General features: G+C 45.5%; 1 protein-coding gene across 1 annotated transcript; it reads left to right on the plus strand.

Annotated features, from left to right (window-relative positions):
- Nucleotides 1–919: 919 nt before the first annotated feature.
- Nucleotides 920–18024, plus strand: RRM1 (ribonucleotide reductase catalytic subunit M1). Its single transcript, XM_038178656.2, has 19 exons — nucleotides 920–1079; nucleotides 1671–1759; nucleotides 3432–3609; nucleotides 4131–4231; nucleotides 4846–4905; nucleotides 6236–6275; nucleotides 6707–6869; nucleotides 7461–7602; nucleotides 8238–8321; nucleotides 8985–9146; nucleotides 9639–9718; nucleotides 10145–10346; nucleotides 11405–11554; nucleotides 12457–12678; nucleotides 13110–13186; nucleotides 14030–14165; nucleotides 15398–15493; nucleotides 16319–16507; nucleotides 16836–18024. Exons 1-19 carry the CDS (start codon nucleotides 1061–1063, stop codon nucleotides 17022–17024), a joined length of 2379 nt encoding a protein of 792 aa, XP_038034584.1. The 5' UTR covers nucleotides 920–1060; the 3' UTR covers nucleotides 17025–18024.
- The last annotated feature ends 1087 nt before the right edge of the window (nucleotides 18025–19111 follow it).

Raw genomic sequence — 19111 nt, forward strand, 5'->3', positions numbered from 1 at the left:
TGTTCTGCCCCTGGCTGTGTCACCTTTACTTGTTGTATGAACACAGGCTGGAAGAGCTGGGCATGTTTAGCCTGGAGAAGAGAAGACTGAGGGGAGACCTCATCAATGTGTATAAATATCTGAGGGGAGGGTGTTGAGAGCATGGAGCTGGTCTCTTTTCAGCTGTGCCCAGCAACAGGACGAGAGGCAGGGGCACAAACTGAAGCACAGGAGGTTCTGGCTCAGCATAAGGAGCACTTCTTTACTCTGAGGGTGACGGAGCCCTGGGACGGGCTGCCCAGGGAGGCTGTGGTGGCTCCTGCTCTGCAGATACTCAGCCCCCCCCCTGGCTGCCATCCTGTGCAATGTGCTCTGGGTGACCCTGCCTGGCAGGGGGCTGGGCTGGGCGATCTCCAGAGCTCCCTGCCAACCGCGGCCATTCTGTGACCGTGACTCTGTGAGGGGGTGCGGTGTGCCCCGGGGCTGTGTGTGGGGACGGGGGGAGCCCCCTCAGCGCAGGGCTGGGCGGGCGCCATGAGGAGCGAACCTGCCCGAGGAGCGGAGCTGCGGGCCCCCCTCTCCTCTGGAGAACATCACGAGTATTAAATATTATTAAATACTAAATATTATTAAATACTAAATGCTATTAAATACTATTTCGCGTCATTATCGCTGCTATGCCGTGACACGAATCGCGAATCGAGGTGTTTCGGCCCTTGGCGGGCCCCGTACTTCGCGCCCTCGCGCGGCCCCTTTCCCGCCCGGGCTGCCGCCGCCATGTTGGAAGCGGGCAAACCGGCAGCCCCCGCCGGGCGGGCGGTGCTGCCCGGGCCGGGCTGGGAAGGCGGGCACGGGGAGGGGGCGAGGCGGGGAGGGAGCGGCGCGGGGGGGAGGCAGCCCCGAGCCTGCGGCGAGGGGGGGGAAAAAGGAGGCAAAAATCGACGGTGCCCGGATCTAAGATGGCGGCGCGCGGCTTCAGGCGGCGGGGGCGGGGCGCTACGGCGGCGCGGCGGGGCCAGCGCGCTTGGCGGGAGCGGGAGGCGCGCAGACAGAGCGCGGCCCCGCAGCCGTTGGAGCCGCCATGCACGTCGTCAAGCGCGGTGAGGGGCCGGGGGCGGCCCCGCGCCTCGGGGGGGGGGGGGGGGGCTCAGCCCCTTCCCGGGGGGCCCCCGGCTTCTTCCCCGCTCGGGGGGAGCCCCCCGGGCTGCGGGGCGCGGTGCTGGGGACCCCCCCTGGGCTGGGGGCTGCCTGCGCCTCACGGGGCGGGGGGCGCGGGGGGGGATCTGAGGGGGGCTCGGCCTCAGCTTGGGGCTGGGGACCCCCAGCTCGGTGCCCCGGCTTTGTGGGGTGGCACTGGAAATCGGGGTCTGGTCTCTGCAGAGGGTGGTGCCGGGGGGGGGGTGTCGTGCTGTGGGGTGTCCTTGAGGGGCTGCGACCCCCCTGTGCCCCCCTCCTGGCCCTGCTCACAGCGAGGGGCGCAGCGCCCACCACAGGCTGTGGGCAGCAGGGAGGGGGGGAGCTGGCCAGCCTTCCCTTTGGGCCCTAACAGGGAGCCGGGGTGGGTTGTGCGCAGTGGTTCCCACCTGGAGGGCACCCCAGGGGGGTTGGCTCCTCCTGGGGGGGGCCCTGTGCTTAACCCGTGCCCCCCTGGCAGCGGGGTCTGATGTCTCTGTAACCTCTTCCCCCACCAGATGGGCGCCAGGAGCGCGTCATGTTTGACAAGATCACGTCGCGCATCCAGAAGCTGTGCTACGGGCTGAACGCCGACTTTGTGGATCCCGTGAGTCTGTCCCTGGGCCTGCCCCTGCTGGTGGTCTCTGCAGCTGGGAGCAGATGTTGTCGGGTTATTCCCCTTGGCAAAAGCCAAATGTGGCCGCCTGCGCAGGAGCCGTTGGCTAATGGATTCGTAACACACTTCTTCTAACTGTTTGTGTTTTGCGTCTGTTGCTTTGTGGGTGTAAAATCTGAGAGTGGAGTAGGGGAAAGTCTCTGCTTTACCTGCTGTAAGCTGCTGTGGGTAGATGCCTCAAACAATGCTGAAGGGATGGAGCTTTTAGTTCTTAAAAACTGTTTGTTGCTCCAACTCAGATGTTAGGGTAGGTAGCTCACAAGTTCAATCTGTAAAGCTTGAGCAAGACTATATGGAAAGTAGATCTTGATCCTCTTAAAACAAGGCGCCCTTTCTGTCAGAACTCCCATGTCATTCTAATAACCCCCCCCCCCTTTTTTTGAGCTCCATGGGACTTTGGGTGCATGTTGATTGCACCTACGTGAGCATTTCTGCTCACAGCCTGTGCAGAGGATCACTCCCTCACGGATCCGTGGATGTCTGTGAGATTTTCGCGTAGATGTGCAGAACTAGCCTGTTCATTTGGAGTTGCCAACCTGGGCTCTTCTCTGAGATGCACCAATCGGTTTTTGTGTCTTAAGTTGCAACTGTGAAATATTTGACATTCGTTCTGTACCAAAAAGTGTAGTGCACAAAGTACGCTGCCTGGATCTCAACGACTTAAGTTGGTTATGATGAGGACACAAGCAAGATTCTCAGGCCCCCTGACTTCAAATACCCCGGTCTTAGTGGTGAATCTTATTTTACATGGAGCACGGTATTTTTATTCATCTGGCAGTAGTAAGATCTTTCTTCCCAGAACTGCGTTTCTCCTTTTGGATGTGGATCTTCCTGTTCCAGATGCTTTACAAGCCAGCAATAAAAATCCTTAATGTGAAGTGCTTCCTTTCAGAGAGTAAAGTTTGAAAATTACACATCCTGGTTTTGTGAGGCCGTTGGTGTTTCAAATGTGTGTAGCAGTCACCTCCTTAGATCTGCCCTCTGTTCTGCAGTATAGAATATTTCTTGTAGTGAGCAGTGCTAATACTTGATAGAAAAGCAATAACTGCTTTTGAGATGGCAGATGCAAAAGTCTTTTCCCGGGAAATGACTGGTAGATGAGGACTAGGTTAAGTCATGAAGCAAAAGGCAGTGTATCCCTTCCAGGGTTGATTTTTTTTTTTCTCTTGTTGCAAAGTTGTTTTAAATATAGACACTTAAATGTCTCATCAGGCATTTAAAGTCAAGCTTTATTTGTAGTTTTAAAACTTCCAAGCAAGTAACCTTTTAAACTGACTTTTTTTTTTTTCCTGAGTTTTGCTGCTGCTTTTTTTTAGCCTTTAAGAAAGTGTCTGCAGAGAAAAAACTTTTTAATGATTCTAGATTAATGGTTTCTTCTTTCTTTGCTCTTTCCCTGACCTCCCTCCTGCCCCAGTATCACTTGGTTTAAAATTTTGGGTGTCAGTACTTCACTGAAAGAATTTAGTGTTTTAATTTGCCTTTTTAAAATTAAACAATGTAAAAGGTACTGCTTGTAGTGGAGCTTGTCTTATACCCTAAATGGCTGAGATACCAGGATTTTTTTTAACAACAGGTAGCTGATCTGCATGATTTTCCTTTCTAGGCCCAGATCACCATGAAGGTGATTCAGGGGCTGTACAGTGGTGTCACGACAGTGGAACTGGACACGCTGGCTGCTGAAACGGCTGCAACCCTGACCACCAAGCACCCCGATTACGCTATCCTGGCAGCAAGGATTGCAGTGTCCAATCTGCACAAAGAAACTAAGAAAGTATTCAGTGGTAAGTCTGTTTGGGGGCATTTCGATAGCAATTAGTCAGAAAGGGAGTAGGAGTTTTAGAGGATATAAATATGGAAATCTTTCTTAAGCAGAAGGTACTAAGTACCCGGGCTAACTAAAAATGCCATGGAGATGGAAACCATGAGTTTTATGTGTCACTAGGAAAGTGAAATTGCCTCTTTTGCGAAAAATAGATTTCACTTAAATAGATTGATGATTTATTTCCCTATAAATAGATTGATTAAAAATGTAACTGATCGAAATTAGGATGTACCCACTGTCTTTCTCATTTATTGCAATTACAAATTCTATAAAAAAAACGTTGTAAGGCAAGTGTGTTAGCAGCTTGGTAATATCATTGAACACGCAGAAGAAAAGTTGTATCTGTGTAGAGCTGGAAGGGGTTATTTTTGTGGATGGGTAGTCCTGCCTGTTAAATCTTTGAAAACAAATGACAAATTATATATATCTATATATATATATCTGTGGATGTACTTCCTTCTAAACCTGTTTCTCTTGTAGATGTGATGGATGACCTCTACAACTACGTAAACCCTCACAATGGGAAGCACTCACCAATGATCTCTAAAGAAACACTAGACATAGTTCTGGCCAACAAAGATGTATGTAACATTTCTCCAGTTTTGAAAATTCAGTGAACTAGTTAAGATGATTTTTTTTTCTTAAGTAAGCCATTTGTTTTAGGACAAAAAGCCAATACAGAAATGGGTACAGCTGATAACTGCTCTCTTCTGGAGAGTATAAAAGAAGGTGTAGGAATTTCCTTCATGTAAGGACATTTTCTTAAATGCCCTCATAGTCACGAACAGCATAATTAATTAATTTGGGGAAAAGGGCTTTTCACTGTGGCAATCTGTTTTGTATGCACAGAAGGGAGAGAAGAGGTTTGGTGTCTGATTTCATGTTGTTCCAGGCTTGTGTTCTTATGGGGAAGTCGCATTCTCATTTTGATTATATCTTGTGTTTCTTGGTGCTTAGTTAACGACTTCAGTAAAATGTTGCCAACAATTGTTCACTGTACTTGGAAAAAAATTGTTAGCACTGCATTTGTTGTTTCAGCCTCAGTGTTCTTCCCTGTTTTATTCACGACGATCTGTCTGAACAATCTGTTTCACTACATTTTTGAGGCCAGAAATACCAATATCAGCATTATATCTGAATGTGAAGCCCCCACAATCCGAGTGTAAATTAATTTTTTCTCTTTATTTCCCCTCAGCGCCTGAATTCTGCTATTATCTATGACAGAGACTTCTCCTACAACTATTTTGGTTTTAAGGTAAAAGACATTATTCATGATAACACCAAAGCAGCAGTCTTAGTTGTTCTGAAGCTGGGTCTCTTGGGAGGGATGGGAATCCTTGCAAAATCATTAGATTTGAACACGAAGGGCACTGGAAGTAGCTTGGGCATTAGTGGGTTGGTGAAAACGAAGTACCTGCACAAAGCTGTTGCCTGACTTCATGAATCATGTACTTTCTTCTTGGCTGTGCTCTGTTCCCTTGGCTGCTGTAATATTTTAACTGTTGGGCTCCAAGTTATTTGCAGCTGAATGTCGTTGGAAGCTTCCCAGCTCATGCCGTTCCTCAAGGAAATAATCTAATTCTTAATAACCCAAAAAAGGCATTTTTGTTTTTTGCCATTGTTTTGTGTAGCAGTTCTCAGTGTGTCAGCCCACGTGTTTGTCTTCTTCCATGCTGCTGGAACATCTCCCCCACAACCCGTCCAGTCTACTATGCCCCCACCATCTGCTCCTCCTGCTCCCCTAGTTGCCCAGTTGTTTTAGGGCACGCTGCGATGGGCTTTCTGTAGGGTTAGCTGGAGGGTATTTGGCTTCTCCATAGCACTGGGTACCTGATAGTTCATTGGCCTTAATGAAGTTCTAGAAGAACTGGTGATCTTTGTGTAGAATTATGTCCAGGAGATTCTTCCATCAGCGCGTGGTTTGATACTGTCAGGTGTGGGGGAAGCAGGCTGCAATGAGCAAACAACTCAGGTGTGTAGTGCAGAGCAGCTGCTGAAGCAGCATAGGCAGGGTGGAGAGGAGGGACCTTGAAGGGGTGTGTGTGTGTGCTGCTGTATATCAATGCCTGACATTCCCTCATGTAATTACTGCTGTAATTCATCAGGCACAAGCTTAAAAGGCATCTGCTCAAACTGTAGGGGCTTACCATATGTGGCATTTGGTGTGTTCATCACCCGGCACAGCAGATTGTGATACAGGTTGTCTAGAAATCATTATCATAGTATAATTAATGACACGGAGAGGTGGCGTTGTGGAGAACAAGCTCTCCCTTGCTGTCTAGCCTCAGTTCACTGTGGATTGAAAGGTGGTGTTGAACCTTGCTGCTCCATGCTACATAATCCACTCCATAATCCAAAGCAGAGTCCTCAGTGTTAGAATCATATACTGGACTTCTGGTTTTGGTTATTAGTCACTTAACATCCTTTGTCATTAACAAGATGAAGAGTTGAGTGCAGGCTTGGTGCCTCTGTTGAAAGCTGGGGTAAGGAGCAAGAAGATGGTTGAGGTTGGAGCTTTCTGTATTAACAGCATTTTTTAAATTGAAATTTGTATGACTGCTAACATGCACTCTCTCTTTTTAAAGACTTTAGAACGCTCCTACTTGCTGAAAATCAACTCAAAAGGTAAGAACCGTCTCTGTCAACTTAAAGTATTATTTAAAAGTCAAGGCCATGGCTCAGAGCAAGGGCTGGGGAGGCAGATAGGCTACCTCATAGAGCAGTCCAGCAAAACCGTTGAGTACTGGCTGAGCGTTGGATCAGGTTGTTGAGAGGGGTTATCCAGTCCCAGTCCTAGAGTTTTTCAAGACCCAACTGGATAAAGTCCTGAGCAAACTGGTCCAATCCTCTTAGCTGACTCTCTTTGAGCAGAAGATTGTACTAGAGGCTTCCTGAGCTTCCTTTCAACCTGAACTATTCTGTGAGTCTACGAAAACTCTGGCTCTTAAGTGGCCCATTGTACATTGTATCTTATTACCACAGGCTCTACTTCTCTCTGTACTAATTATAAACATCACATTGACATTCTTTTCTTCCTTTTACTTTTTCGTGTCTAGTCGCCGAGCGTCCTCAACATATGTTGATGAGGGTGTCGGTGGGAATCCACAAAAATGATATCGATGCCGCAATCGAAACTTACAATCTTCTGTCTGAGAGGTGGTTTACCCACGCCTCACCCACGTTGTTCAACGCGGGCACCAACCGGCCTCAGCTGTCCAGGTACCTGCGGCTTTCAAGCATGCTCAATGCAGAACGGGAGGAAGATGAGGTTCTGGTGATTGGATCTGTCCAAATGAAGTGCTGTCACAACTTCTGAATCTAGTAGCTGTGTTTCTGTGATTGTTCTATGAAGTTTTGAGAAGCTGTTGTCAAATTTAACTTGATCTCTAGTGTAGTCTTTGGGGAAAAAACAAATGTGTCATTAGCTTCTCAAGCTAATGGAAGTGGCTGTCTTCTATTTCAGAGTTGCTTACATACATAGTCTTTTGTTGATTAAAAAATGACTCCTGGTAATTGTTTTTTTAAAATATGCTAAAAGTAGCAAGTGTTTCTGTTATGAAGCAGATCTGATTTTAAAAACGCTTTGCTTTGACACCAGAGGTGTCAGTAATACAACTACTGTTTGTGATGTTTTCTAAAACTATCCTTTATTCCACTATGCAGTCTACAGTTTTGCTTCATTTTTTTTTGCTTGGCATAGCATGTTAAATACGCAGTGTTTGCCATTGTTTTTCTGCAGCCCTGGTAAAATACTTAGTGATTTTTTTATTTTTTTAATCTTTTTATGCTAAAGCTATTTGTTTTCACTAGTTGCTTCCTGCTGTGCATGAAGGATGACAGCATTGAGGGAATCTATGACACTCTCAAGCAGTGTGCACTGATCTCAAAGTCTGCTGGTGGGATTGGCCTTGCTGTGAGCTGTATCCGAGCCACGGGCAGCTACATTGCTGGGGTGAGTGTGCAGGCGGCGTACCCAGCAGAGATTAACCTTCTGGGTTCAGGAGAGGGCTGTACTTAGTTGCCAGATCAGCACGGCTTCTACCAGCACTGCTGTCAGTGTAGCACAGCAGTTAGTCCAGCTCTGTAGTCCTTCCTTTCAGTATGCCCTGAAATGAGAAGGTTGGTTTTCCTTAGTTTCCTAATACAAGTCCTTCCAAAAAGTGGATCAGATCTCATTCCAGTGCTTATCAGGCAATTCCAACTTATTTATATATCAGCAGCCTAGGAAAATGCCTACAGGCTAATGCATTGGCCCTCTTCCTTTTCGTAAGTTTAACCGCTTAAGATGATCTGTGGACGCATGTGTTTATTTATTTATTCCTTTTTGTCACCATGTATGTAACCTCTGCGAGCCTTTAGATTGCATTATGTGGAGGAATTAAGTTCAGATGGTGCATTTTTTACTTCAAGGAAAGAGAGGAGTGTGGGGGAGGATGGTGGTGCTACCAAAGCCCTGATTGAGGTGGTCAGGTGCTCGCTTTCAGGATGAGTTTGTCTGACCACCAAAATACAGAGCCGTACAGAAATGCAGGCCCAGCTCTCGGGCAGTTGCTTTTCAATAACAACAATTTTCCTGTGCCTGTGCAGACAAATGGAAATTCTAATGGACTCGTTCCAATGCTGAGGGTCTACAACAACACTGCTCGCTACGTGGACCAAGGCGGTAACAAGGTATTGGCTTAGCCTTAAATTGTGATTAAAATCTGTGATTCTGTGATTCTGTGGGGTGAGGGGGTTGACCCAGGTCAGAAGGAGACCACATCTGTGAAAGATTGAACCAGTAGCATCAATGTGGTGGTAGGTGACGTGTAATTACAAACAGGATTCTTTTCCCTTGTTTCTAGTCTGGTGTTCTCCATTCACCATGCATTTTATTGTGTAGGTATACATCTGCTGTATGGTGTCTGTCTGCTGTGTGATGTGTACACGTTAGTTCTGCCTCTTGCAGTGGGTATCAGTCACTCTTGTATGCCCTGTATTGAATTAAGGTGTAAGACTGTAGAAAGATTTTTGTTCTGTATTCTTTATATTCAGATAGTCCAGAGGTCAGTGGGGGCATGACTCAATACGTAAATCTAAGACTTGTCAAGCTCCTGTTGACACAGAAGGTATTTTTAGTGTGGGATTGTTTTTATTAAGAATCTGGAGCTAGTAGCATGACCTAGTTCCAGTAAGTGAGAGCAAGAGTAATGTAAAAAAGGATATTGCAATTACCTTAACAAGACTATAAAACTAAGTTCTAGTTAGTTCAGGGCATTTTGTTCAGTCAGCAGCACTGTGGGGAGTATTTTCAAGGGCCATTTGTTCTGATCCTGACTATACTTTATGTATCAGAGACCTGGAGCTTTTGCCATCTACCTGGAGCCTTGGCACCTGGACATCTTTGAGTTTCTTGACTTAAAGAAGAACACTGGGAAAGAAGAGCAGCGTGCCAGAGACCTTTTCTTTGCTCTCTGGATTCCTGATCTCTTCATGAAGAGAGTTGAAACCAACCAGGTAAGAAGCTTGATTGGTGTGGGAGAGGTCTGTTAATGGAGAAGTGTGGAGTTTGCAAGTGCTGTGGAGCTGGCTTCCTAGCAGCAGAGGAACTTGCCTTCTATCATGCTTTGCTTCACAGTTTAATCTTGCAGCCCATGCCTGATATACCAGTATGCTGGATTTTTAGTCTGGAGTACGCTGAAAGCATCAAAATCTTTTCAGTAAATTGATCTTCGTGTGACTGCTTGAAAATGGGTTATATTTAATAATTACTCATTTCAGAATTAAAAAAGCAGTTTGATCATAAATATTCATATAACTGATTTTTAAATAAATCATACTACTCAAACACCTTCCCTGTCTGCTGGAAGAGTTGGTTCCTACTTTTTAAGGATAGGAACTGTGAGTTTTTTTGTGTTTCTGTTTACAGCAGGATCTGCTGCTAAAGTTGGATGTGTTAATTAAAAGTTAAATAGCAGATTTTCTCTGAGTATTTTTTCCTTCTTACAGGACTGGTCCTTAATGTGTCCAAATGAGTGTCCTGGCCTAGATGAGGTGTGGGGAGAGGAATTTGAGAAACTCTATGAGAGGTAAGAAAAGTGGCAGTCATCCATTTAGGGAACTGCCCTCATGCGGTCTATGGGAGCCACGGCACAGGTTTGTGGTGTTGGCTTCTAAGTGATCACTGCATTGAATTATCAGGTTGACAAATGGACAAAGACTGGGATGTCTGGTTACTGTTTGCTTCAAACTGCAAACTGCTTAACATAGAACTATGCATGAAAGGTTATTTTAGAGGAAAATTCTGCAATGATTCCTGCAGAAAGCAGTTGGTGGCTTTCTTTTGAGCTAGTTGTGTAGGGTGCTGTAGTGAACGCTTTCTGTTTCCTTTAAAAATGAATTCACACAGTTCAGACATGAATGGGGCCTTGCCCTCCTGGGAGCCTGGTGTTAAGAACGATTCATTCCAGTTTTTGGAGAGTGGGGGTTGATAAGCAACATGTGCCCTGTTGCAGTTACGAGAAGCAAGGCCGTGTCCGCAGAGTGGTGAAGGCCCAGCAGCTCTGGTACGCCATCATCGAATCCCAGACAGAGACTGGCACACCGTACATGCTGTACAAGGACTCTTGCAACCGGAAGAGCAATCAGCAGAATTTGGGGACCATCAAATGCAGCAATCTGTGTACAGAAATAGTGGAGTATACCAGCAAAGATGAGGTGAGTGGAGACGAGGAACTTGCAGCATTTAGGAAAGGTGTGACTGTGCCTGCACAGCTTTTTAGAATATGTCTCACTTTTAGCTGGGGAAGGGAACAGGTGGCTAAGAAAATTGAGGATTTTCTGACTTGAGTGCTTACAGCACTTCTACGAAGTCTGTGTGTGGTGTTTTCCCTTCCATTCCAAGTCCTGTGGAGGACTTGGTATAAAAGAAGATACCCATCAAAGCAAAACTCTGGCACCTTGATAGAGAAGTGAGCTCTTTGGCTTCTAGGAAGCTGATATAAGCATCTTTTATGCTGAAGGTTTAGTAAAACTGTACCTCTCTGAGCTCCAGACTTGCAGTTCAGTCATAATTCTCCCTTGAGTTCCCTGTCTCATCTGGGTGCTCTGCAGATGTACTATGTTTGGATTTCAGCATTGACAACAAAGGTGAAGAAAGAACATAGAAATGTGTTAGTGCTAATACAGCATGGCACATTTTGAGTGCAAAAAAGCTCTATTAAAACTGAAAGAATAAGTTTCTGCTGCCTGAGCCAGTAGTGGTTCTTTAGCTTACGCTCCTTGACATACTCATAAAATCCTGAGTATTCTAGAGGAGACGGAGCCATCTTGCCTGTCTGTGCTGCACAAGAAACCTTAGCCAACTTGTTTCAGTTCTCCTGGGTCTGGAAATAATGTGAGTGTTAAAAAATAATGAAAATAATGCCGTAATATATTCTGGGTCTAATGGAGATCAGTTGCTGATTTTGATACCACAAGAAGTGGTAAGGCCTGAGTTCTGGAAGGGAAGCTTACAGGCAGCAGGACTGACCAGGACAGAGAACTGAATTTTTATGGTGGTATTGATATCTACTAAATCTTTTTCGATTGTTGTTATCCTTTTTTCAGCTTGTAAAAAAGCATAGAAACGAGGAGCGTATTTTTCCATTCTTGTAGCTTGCTTGGTTCTTTGTTTCTGTATAGTTTGGATAGAGAGCATGCTCTGGGATTGAGAGAGTGTATTTTGCATGAGGTGTTGGCTGGCATGACAGTTTTTACTGTGCTTTTTTCCACAGGTTGCAGTTTGTAACTTGGCCTCTATAGCCCTGAATATGTATGTCACTTCAGAGCATACGTATGATTTCAAGAAGCTAGCTGAAGTCACTAAAGTTATTGTCCGAAACCTGAACAAAATCATTGATATCAACTACTACCCTGTGCCAGAGGTGAGTGCTGTGCTGAAGGTGTGCCACGAGGCTGGTGACAAAGGGCCTGTTGTTCTCTAGCAATCCCAGTTCAGTCTTGTGCAGAAGGAATCAGTGAGGGGTTTTGTAAACCTGTTTAGGCTAGTTGTTGGGAGTTCTGTTGACTAACCGTTTGCAGATGTGACCTGTTATTAGTGGCTTCTTATGTTTCAACCTGGAGCACTTCCCTAGCGAAGCAGTTGTAGAAGAATCCTCCCCTTGAGATGGTTTGGAGGTTGGATTTCTTTTCATATGAGTGGATTTCCATAAAGCACAGAACAGCACTAGACACAGAGTGGAAAGCAGAGCAGAGGGAATGATCCTGGAAAGACACCAAGAAGGTGTAACTCAATCTTGAAATGTTGGCTTTGAGTATTTTTGGTAGCGTGTACACGCATTTTTCTGGAAAGAAAGTGGAGAGAGCGTTGGGAATTGTGGACGGGGAATGGGAGCAACGTTCTTTGCATTGCAACAAAGCCACAAGGCAAGCAGCAGAGGAGGAAATAAGCAAATACTCAAAGTTTGAGGCCAAACCTAATGAGGATTAGTTTTTTCAAGCATGTACAATTAGAATGCTCGAGTTCAAAAGACTTTGTGGGCTTGTTTTTCAAGAAGTGTTCATTTCTAAATCATGCTTCCCTTTGTGTGTCAAGTTGAGCAATTAGAATTAGTGATCACTTGAAACACTTAATGTTGGTCCTTAAATTTGTGCCCTACAAAATAGCTAACAGTGGGAAATGGGGCAGAGCTGGAAGCTGGGATGTTGCAGCAGAATACAAATTAAGTCAGAGGTAGATGGTCTAATTTCCTTCCAGAGGTCCTTTCCAGTTTAACTTATTCTATGATTCTGTGTAGCGCTGCTCAAGCAGTTATTCTTTTTGCAGGCTGAACGCTCCAACAGACGCCATCGTCCCATTGGCATTGGTGTGCAGGGTTTGGCAGATGCTTTCATTCTGATGAGATACCCCTTTGAAAGTCCGGAGGCCCAGCGCTTGAACCAGCAGATTTTTGAGACCATTTATTACGGTGCTTTGGAAGCCAGCTGTGAGCTTGCCGAGGAGCAAGGACCGTATGAAACATACGAGGGTTCTCCTGTCAGCAAAGGAGTAAGTACCAGGAACTGTCTTGTGTCAGGGACAGATCTGTGAAAAGCAAGTAAAGTGGTTGTGCCTGGTCATTGATACAGGAGAAGTATGATTGAAACACATTATGATAATAATATATGCTGATAATATTGCATCAATGCAAAGGATGCTAGAGTTCCTTCCATCGTTTGGCTTTTTAAGTGCGTTAAGAAATATATAATTTAAACTGAGGTGCAGAGAACAATAAAAGGAAGATTCAGCTTGTACTGGCTGGCCCCTTTAGCATGATTAAAACATTGAGTGTTTGTAAGATTATGGTACAGGAGCTTGGCTGAGGCTCAACTGCAGTGGATAGTTAACAGGAGTAACAGGTTGATTTGTAATGTGATTTATAAAAAAAATCTGGAGAAAAGAGCACCCTATCTAATTTGTACCACTCTTGTGTTCTTCAGATTCTTCAGTATGACATGTGGAATGTCACCCCGTCTGATCTTTGGGACTGGAAGGCTTTAAAGGAGAAGATTGCTAAGTGAGTATTCTTGCACAGCTTTATTAAATGTAAATTGCATTTGATATGTTATGACTGATTTGAAAACAAAAGAGGTCACATAGAAAAATGGCCCTGTGTTTTCTTTTATTTTTCCCCATCAGTAGATCTTTCTTCAAATCTTTTTTGTTGTTTTTTTTTTTTTGCTTGCTTTTTATTCTTACATGCCGAAGTGAGTCTATCCCATAGACTCTGTTTTAGCTGAGCTCTTGTTTCATCTTGGATGCATCAGCCGAATGGTTTGTGTTCCAGTTAAACAAATGTAGTGGTGAGACAGAGTCAGCCAGGCTTGGAAGCTGTTTCCTCAGCTGACAGGGCAAAGCAGCTGAGCCTTGAATGTCCTGAAGACAGCAACTGTTGAAGTGTGAAGTCACTGTAATGAATTTATTCAGTTTACATGGGTTTAGTTTTCAAATGTAGTAAATCTGTCTGCTGTCTTGCGTATGGGAAGGCTTTTTATGGGCTGCTTGTTTTGTTTTCGCCTGAGCACTGCAGAGTTGTGTGCCTGACAGATTTTTTTCTATGCACCCTTTCCCATGACTAAATAATTTGGAAAAGCCTGGTTAAAGATGAAAATAGCTAAGACTTGAGTTAAGCTTCTGTAGTGACCCACATTGCAAGCTTAGTGGAACTTCTGTTTTTTACTGCAGCTAGTAAGATTTTTCAGGTTACCTCAGGAAGGTAAGATTTCTGTATGTGTGAGCTGAGAGTTCCTTCTTTGGCTCTCTTAGCTCTGTGCAGACAGTCTCTAAACTATTATTCTTGGGCTTTTTCTGTCTTGTCTCACTTGGTTGAAACTTTTCACCTCTTGACTATCGTTGCTAGGTATGGTGTCAGAAACAGCCTTCTCATTTCTCCCATGCCAACTGCTTCTACTGCTCAGATCTTGGGCAATAACGAATCCATTGAGCCCTACACCAGTAACATCTACACGCGCAGAGTCCTTTCAGGAGAGTTTCAGGTAAGCACTTGAAGCAGGTGTGGCAGAGAGCTTTTCTGTGGTCTTACTTCTGATAACTTTCACCGTCTGGAAAGACAAGATGGATGCTGCGCACTTGATTACTTAATTCAGTTGGATGTTTATGTTGAAGGCTAGAATTGTTAAGGAAAACATCTAACCAGTGTTTTTTACTGCCAGGGAATATGCAAAATTGTAGAGAAGTGCTACTCTTCTCTGGAAAAATAAACAAAACACAACACTCTGTAAGACCTTGACATTGCCTGCAGGAATAATTTGCTAATGATTAGTGAAATTAATGAAGATACATGCATGCTCTGGGAAGAGTAGCTGAGACCACGGTGCTGCTTTGTGCAGTTCTGAGGAAACAGCTGTGTGTAAAGCACTGAGCAGATCTGTGAAGAGGTTACGTGAAAGCTGTACAGATGCAGCGCTATCTGTCATGTATGAAAGAGTATGAAACAACTAGAGTTCTGGAGGCTGGAGTTAACAAAGAGCTCTAGGTGGGACAGAGGCAACACATAACTGTTAGGGTGGTCTGGTCTGTCCCCCTGGGGTGTCCCCTCATCAAAGCACTCCATTTCCTCCTGACAGCAGGATCAAATCAGGCCCGTGTGGTCAGAACAACAGGTTTATTATCCTGCTCTGCTGTGTGGGTCAGGTGCAGGGCTGCTGGACAGGTACCCCCAAACAGTTCCAGCAAGCAAAAGTTTGATATTTTCCTCCCAAATAAACAGCCTGCACATATTTTGTTCTTTGCCCTTCTGATCCCAGTCTTGCTGATTTTTACACCCTTATTTAGTAATTCAGTAATTCAGGTTGTGGTCAGTAGCCCTCGCAAGCCAAGACCTCTCATTTTCATATCTTCTGCTGTTCCTCACGCAGGGGAGTTCCATACACTCTCCTTTCACATCTGTAATGTCCAGAAGCTTTTCCCATTGCTGCCTTACTGGTTTAGCTCCGTCCTGGGGTCAGCCAAGCATTGCAGACAGCCCTCTGTTGTCAGCAGTGGCCAGCAGCTTCTCACGTTTGTTACCTGTTACTTTAACTAGTCAGGCTGTTTGCATGCATACCTCAGTGCTAACTGAAGAGTGAAAGTTTGTCAGTCTGGAACAAGGTCTTATTTATCTATTGAAAAACATGAATGTTGGTGTGGATTTCTGTGCTGCAAGGCAGGGCGTGTGCCTAATCAGAATATATCAGTGCTTTTGTTCTTTGGCCTTTGCTCTTTACAGGTGGTGAATCCGCACTTGTTGAAAGATCTCACAGAGAGAGGCCTGTGGAATGAGGAGATGAAAAACCAAATCATCGCCCACAATGGCTCTATCCAGGTATGTATGTGAAGCTAGGAGAACGGCACCGGGATTCCTGCCTGTCTGAGGGCTGATTTCCACACAGTGGTCTGCTCTATATGAGTGACTCAGCTAACATGGGGAATAAAAGCTATAGTTGGGAGCATTTCTGCTAGCAATATGAGGGAATGTGTCTGATCTCAGTGGTAATTTGTTCCTGCTGGAGCCTGCCCATATAAAAGGGAATTCCAAGGGAAATATGCTACTAATTACTACGAGGACAAGTACAGAGTTGGGCTGCTTTACTTCATGCAGATTCTGCAAATGTTTGGATTCCCATTTGTCGTACAGATTGTGAAGGGGTAATTATGTAGCAGGGAGTTGGCTTGAGACAAGCCAAGTGTATGACATCCAGATCTGGAAGGTGTGTGTGGAAGATCCTGTGTGGAATGAAGCATTTATGCTCTGCTGTTTGAAATGCTGCTGTGACTGTTGTGCTTGGAGTCATGCATGCTAAAAAAAAAAAGCATGTCCTACTTGTCAGGAAGTGTGGAGGGTACTAGCTGCTGGATTGCTTTTTGTAAGACCTCACAACTATTTAGGACAAAACATTAATGTCCTATCTGGAAACATTTATTTCCCCTTGAATTCCCCAGAATCAACCATCCTGTTAGAGCTAGCACTGTTTCCTTATGCTTGGGTGCTTTCAGATGCAGGATATTTGGGTTCAGTGATGGAGTTCAGGTGCAAGAAGCCTGAGTCCTAGTCTGGTGAAATCAGCAATTCATGAAGATTTTGTATAATGTGACCATTTGGGCAGTCACTGGTGACACTACATTGGAAAACTCTTCCTGTTTCTTTTAGAATATATCTGAGATTCCTGATGACCTGAAGCAACTCTATAAGACGGTGTGGGAGATCTCCCAGAAAACTATCCTCAAGATGGCAGCAGACAGAGGAGCTTTCATTGATCAGAGCCAGTCTCTCAACATTCACATTGCAGAACCCAACTACGGCAAGCTGACCAGCATGCATTTCTATGGGTGGAAGCAGGTACCGGAGAGGGGCAGGGTGGGGGGCTTGTTCGGAACAGATAGCAAATATGGCTTGATAAGTTCTTTTCATGAAAAGTTGGTCTTGCTGATTCTTAGAAGGGTTAACGGCCATCTCCTTCCAAGAATCCGGTGTTACTGGTGGAATATCTCTCTGGGCAATAAAGCTGCAGATGCCTGTGGCACTGCTCCCACTAATTGTCTACCAGACATCGCTGGGAGGCCAGCACAGCGGTGTGGCCGAGGAAGGTCAGGTCCAGCAGCTCAGAGGTTGGCTGTGTTGCGTGCCAGCCCATTCCATCTCTTACATTCACGTTCTTGCTCTGCAGGGTCTGAAGACTGGCATGTACTACCTAAGGACAAAGCCAGCTGCTAACCCCATCCAGTTCACGCTGAACAAAGAGAAGCTCAGGGAGCGGGAGAAGGCCTCCAAGGAAGAGGAAGAGAAGGAAAGGAACAAAGCAGCCATGGTGTGCTCCCTGGAGAACCGGGATGAGTGCATGATGTGTGGCTCCTAACAGATCAGCCCTGCAGTGCCAGCAAAGCCATTCCTGGTGTGATTCCTTCTAAGATAGGTGCATCTAGTGTAACGTCCGCACGTAGGGGCTTGCTGGAGCTGTGGCAAGAGGGGGGGGATCACTGTAGTGTATTGTAGCTTCCCCATCCTAGAATTGGGGGTTGGTGCACAGGTTGGTGCATGGATAGAATGCATAAGAAGTTTGTATATTGCTTTTGTAGCTGGGCTTACAGGAAACTTAAGTGCTCTTGCATGGTCTTACGTTGAACCCTATAGGCAGGACGCTTCCTGAACAGATGGGGAAAGTTCTAATGCCACTTACCTTAAAGGTCTGTCTTCAGATAATAGATTTCCTTTACTAAAGTCTCTCACTTGTGTCTTCAGAGAAAGAAGTGGACCTGACTGTTATGGTCTCCTTTGCTGTGATAAGACTGCTCTGCAGGCTGCCATGGCAAAGGAGCAATTTACGTTAGGCTTATACAGATGGTGTGTTCACAACTGCCAGGCCCTTCTCCCACCGTTTCTTGCACTCCTTGTGCCTTCCTCTTCCCTTTCCAAAAATATTTTTGAAGGTGCAGAATGGTGGTGGGTGCCTTACCACCTGGAGACTTCATTTCCTCCACCCATCCTGACAGGATGGGCATTGCTCTCGTGTTAAATCCTCCTTTTTGTCTCCGACCAGCAAATGGCAGAACTGCCTCAGTGTGCTCTGTTCTGTGTTAAAAACCCTCTCTAATTTATCATTCGGTTTACTGGTCATAGAATTCTGTGTTGTCCAAGTGCACACACCATCTTTTTTTTGAAGAGTTGCATTTGTCCACCCCAGCTAGTTGTTCAAACTTTCGGAAATGCGTTTTTATTTCTCTGTGTACTTAATCCCCTGCTCTAATGCGATGGGGCTTCATCACCCAGTTCTTAAATATTTATTGAATTCATGTACCATACAACTAACCCTTTAATCCAGCCAAACTCAATAAAATGTGGAATGTCAGAGGAATGAACAGTGGTATCTTGGGAACATATTTTTTTTATTAAAAGTGAACTGTAGCAGCTGGAGACTTGAGCCTTGTTTGTGAGCCCAGCATTTACTGCCCACAGTTCCTCGAACAGAACCGCCTGCAGGCTGTTGGGTGATTCGAGGCATGTGAACAGAATCCTGTTTGCTGGGGCAGCACTGCTGAACTGAGTAGGGCATCCGTGTGTCTGTGTCACTTTGCAGATCTGGCCGTAAGGTAAACACAGGTAAGGGTCTGAAATAGTCATGGAATCATAGAAGGGCTCGGGTTGGAAGGGACCATCCAGTTCCAACCCCCCTGCCATGGGCAGGGACACCTCCCACCACATCAGGCTGCCCAGGGCCTCATCCAACCTGGCCCTGAACACCTCCAGGGATGGTGCATCCACAGCTTCTCTGGGCAACCTGTGGCAGTGCCTCACCACCCTCTAAGTGAAGAATTTCCTCCTAACATCTAATCTAAATCTCCCCTTGTTTTAGTTTACAGGACTAGGGGAATGGTTTTAATTAGTTGCTCTCCATCTTTTTTATGAGCCCCCTTTAAGTACTGAAAAACTGCAATGAGGTCACCTCGGAGCCTTCTCTTTAGGCTGAAGACCCCCAGCTCTCTCAGCCTTTCTTTACAGGAGAGGTGCTCCAGACCTCATCAGCTTTGTGGCTCTCCTCTGGACCTGTTCTAACACGTCTGTGTCTTAGTAATGTGCAGGGCAGGTAGGCTGAGTTCACAGGGCAGGTTTGTAACTGTGCCAGAGGTAAGGCTTACCTAGAGGTAAGGCTTGAACTCTCGTGTCTTGTTTTTCTAGCACTTGCCCTATTTCTTCTGCTTTCAGATGACATAAGAGGAACCTCTTATAAGGCACCACTGAAAATCATAGAATAATTAAGGTTGGGAAAGACCTTCATGATCATCTTGCGGGATCAAGATTGTCAAGTGGGATGATCGTGAGCCAGCACTGTGCCCTTGTGGCCAAGAAGGCTGATGGCATCCTGGGGTGTTTCAGCAGGGCTGTGGTTAGTAGGTCTAGAGAGGTTCTCCCCCTCTGCTCTGCCGTGGTGAGACCACATCTGGAATA

Source organism: Anas platyrhynchos, chromosome 1 (assembly GCF_047663525.1).
Source record: "Anas platyrhynchos isolate ZD024472 breed Pekin duck chromosome 1, IASCAAS_PekinDuck_T2T, whole genome shotgun sequence".
Classification (NCBI taxonomy): Eukaryota; Metazoa; Chordata; class Aves; order Anseriformes; family Anatidae; genus Anas; species Anas platyrhynchos.

Coding starts and splice junctions, on each gene's coding strand:
- RRM1 (XM_038178656.2), top strand. Junction 1,760..3,431: donor ACGCCGACTTTGTGGATCCC/GTGAGTCTGTCC, acceptor TTTCCTTTCTAG/GCCCAGATCACCATGAAGGT. Junction 9,719..10,144: donor TTTGAGAAACTCTATGAGAG/GTAAGAAAAGTG, acceptor GCCCTGTTGCAG/TTACGAGAAGCAAGGCCGTG.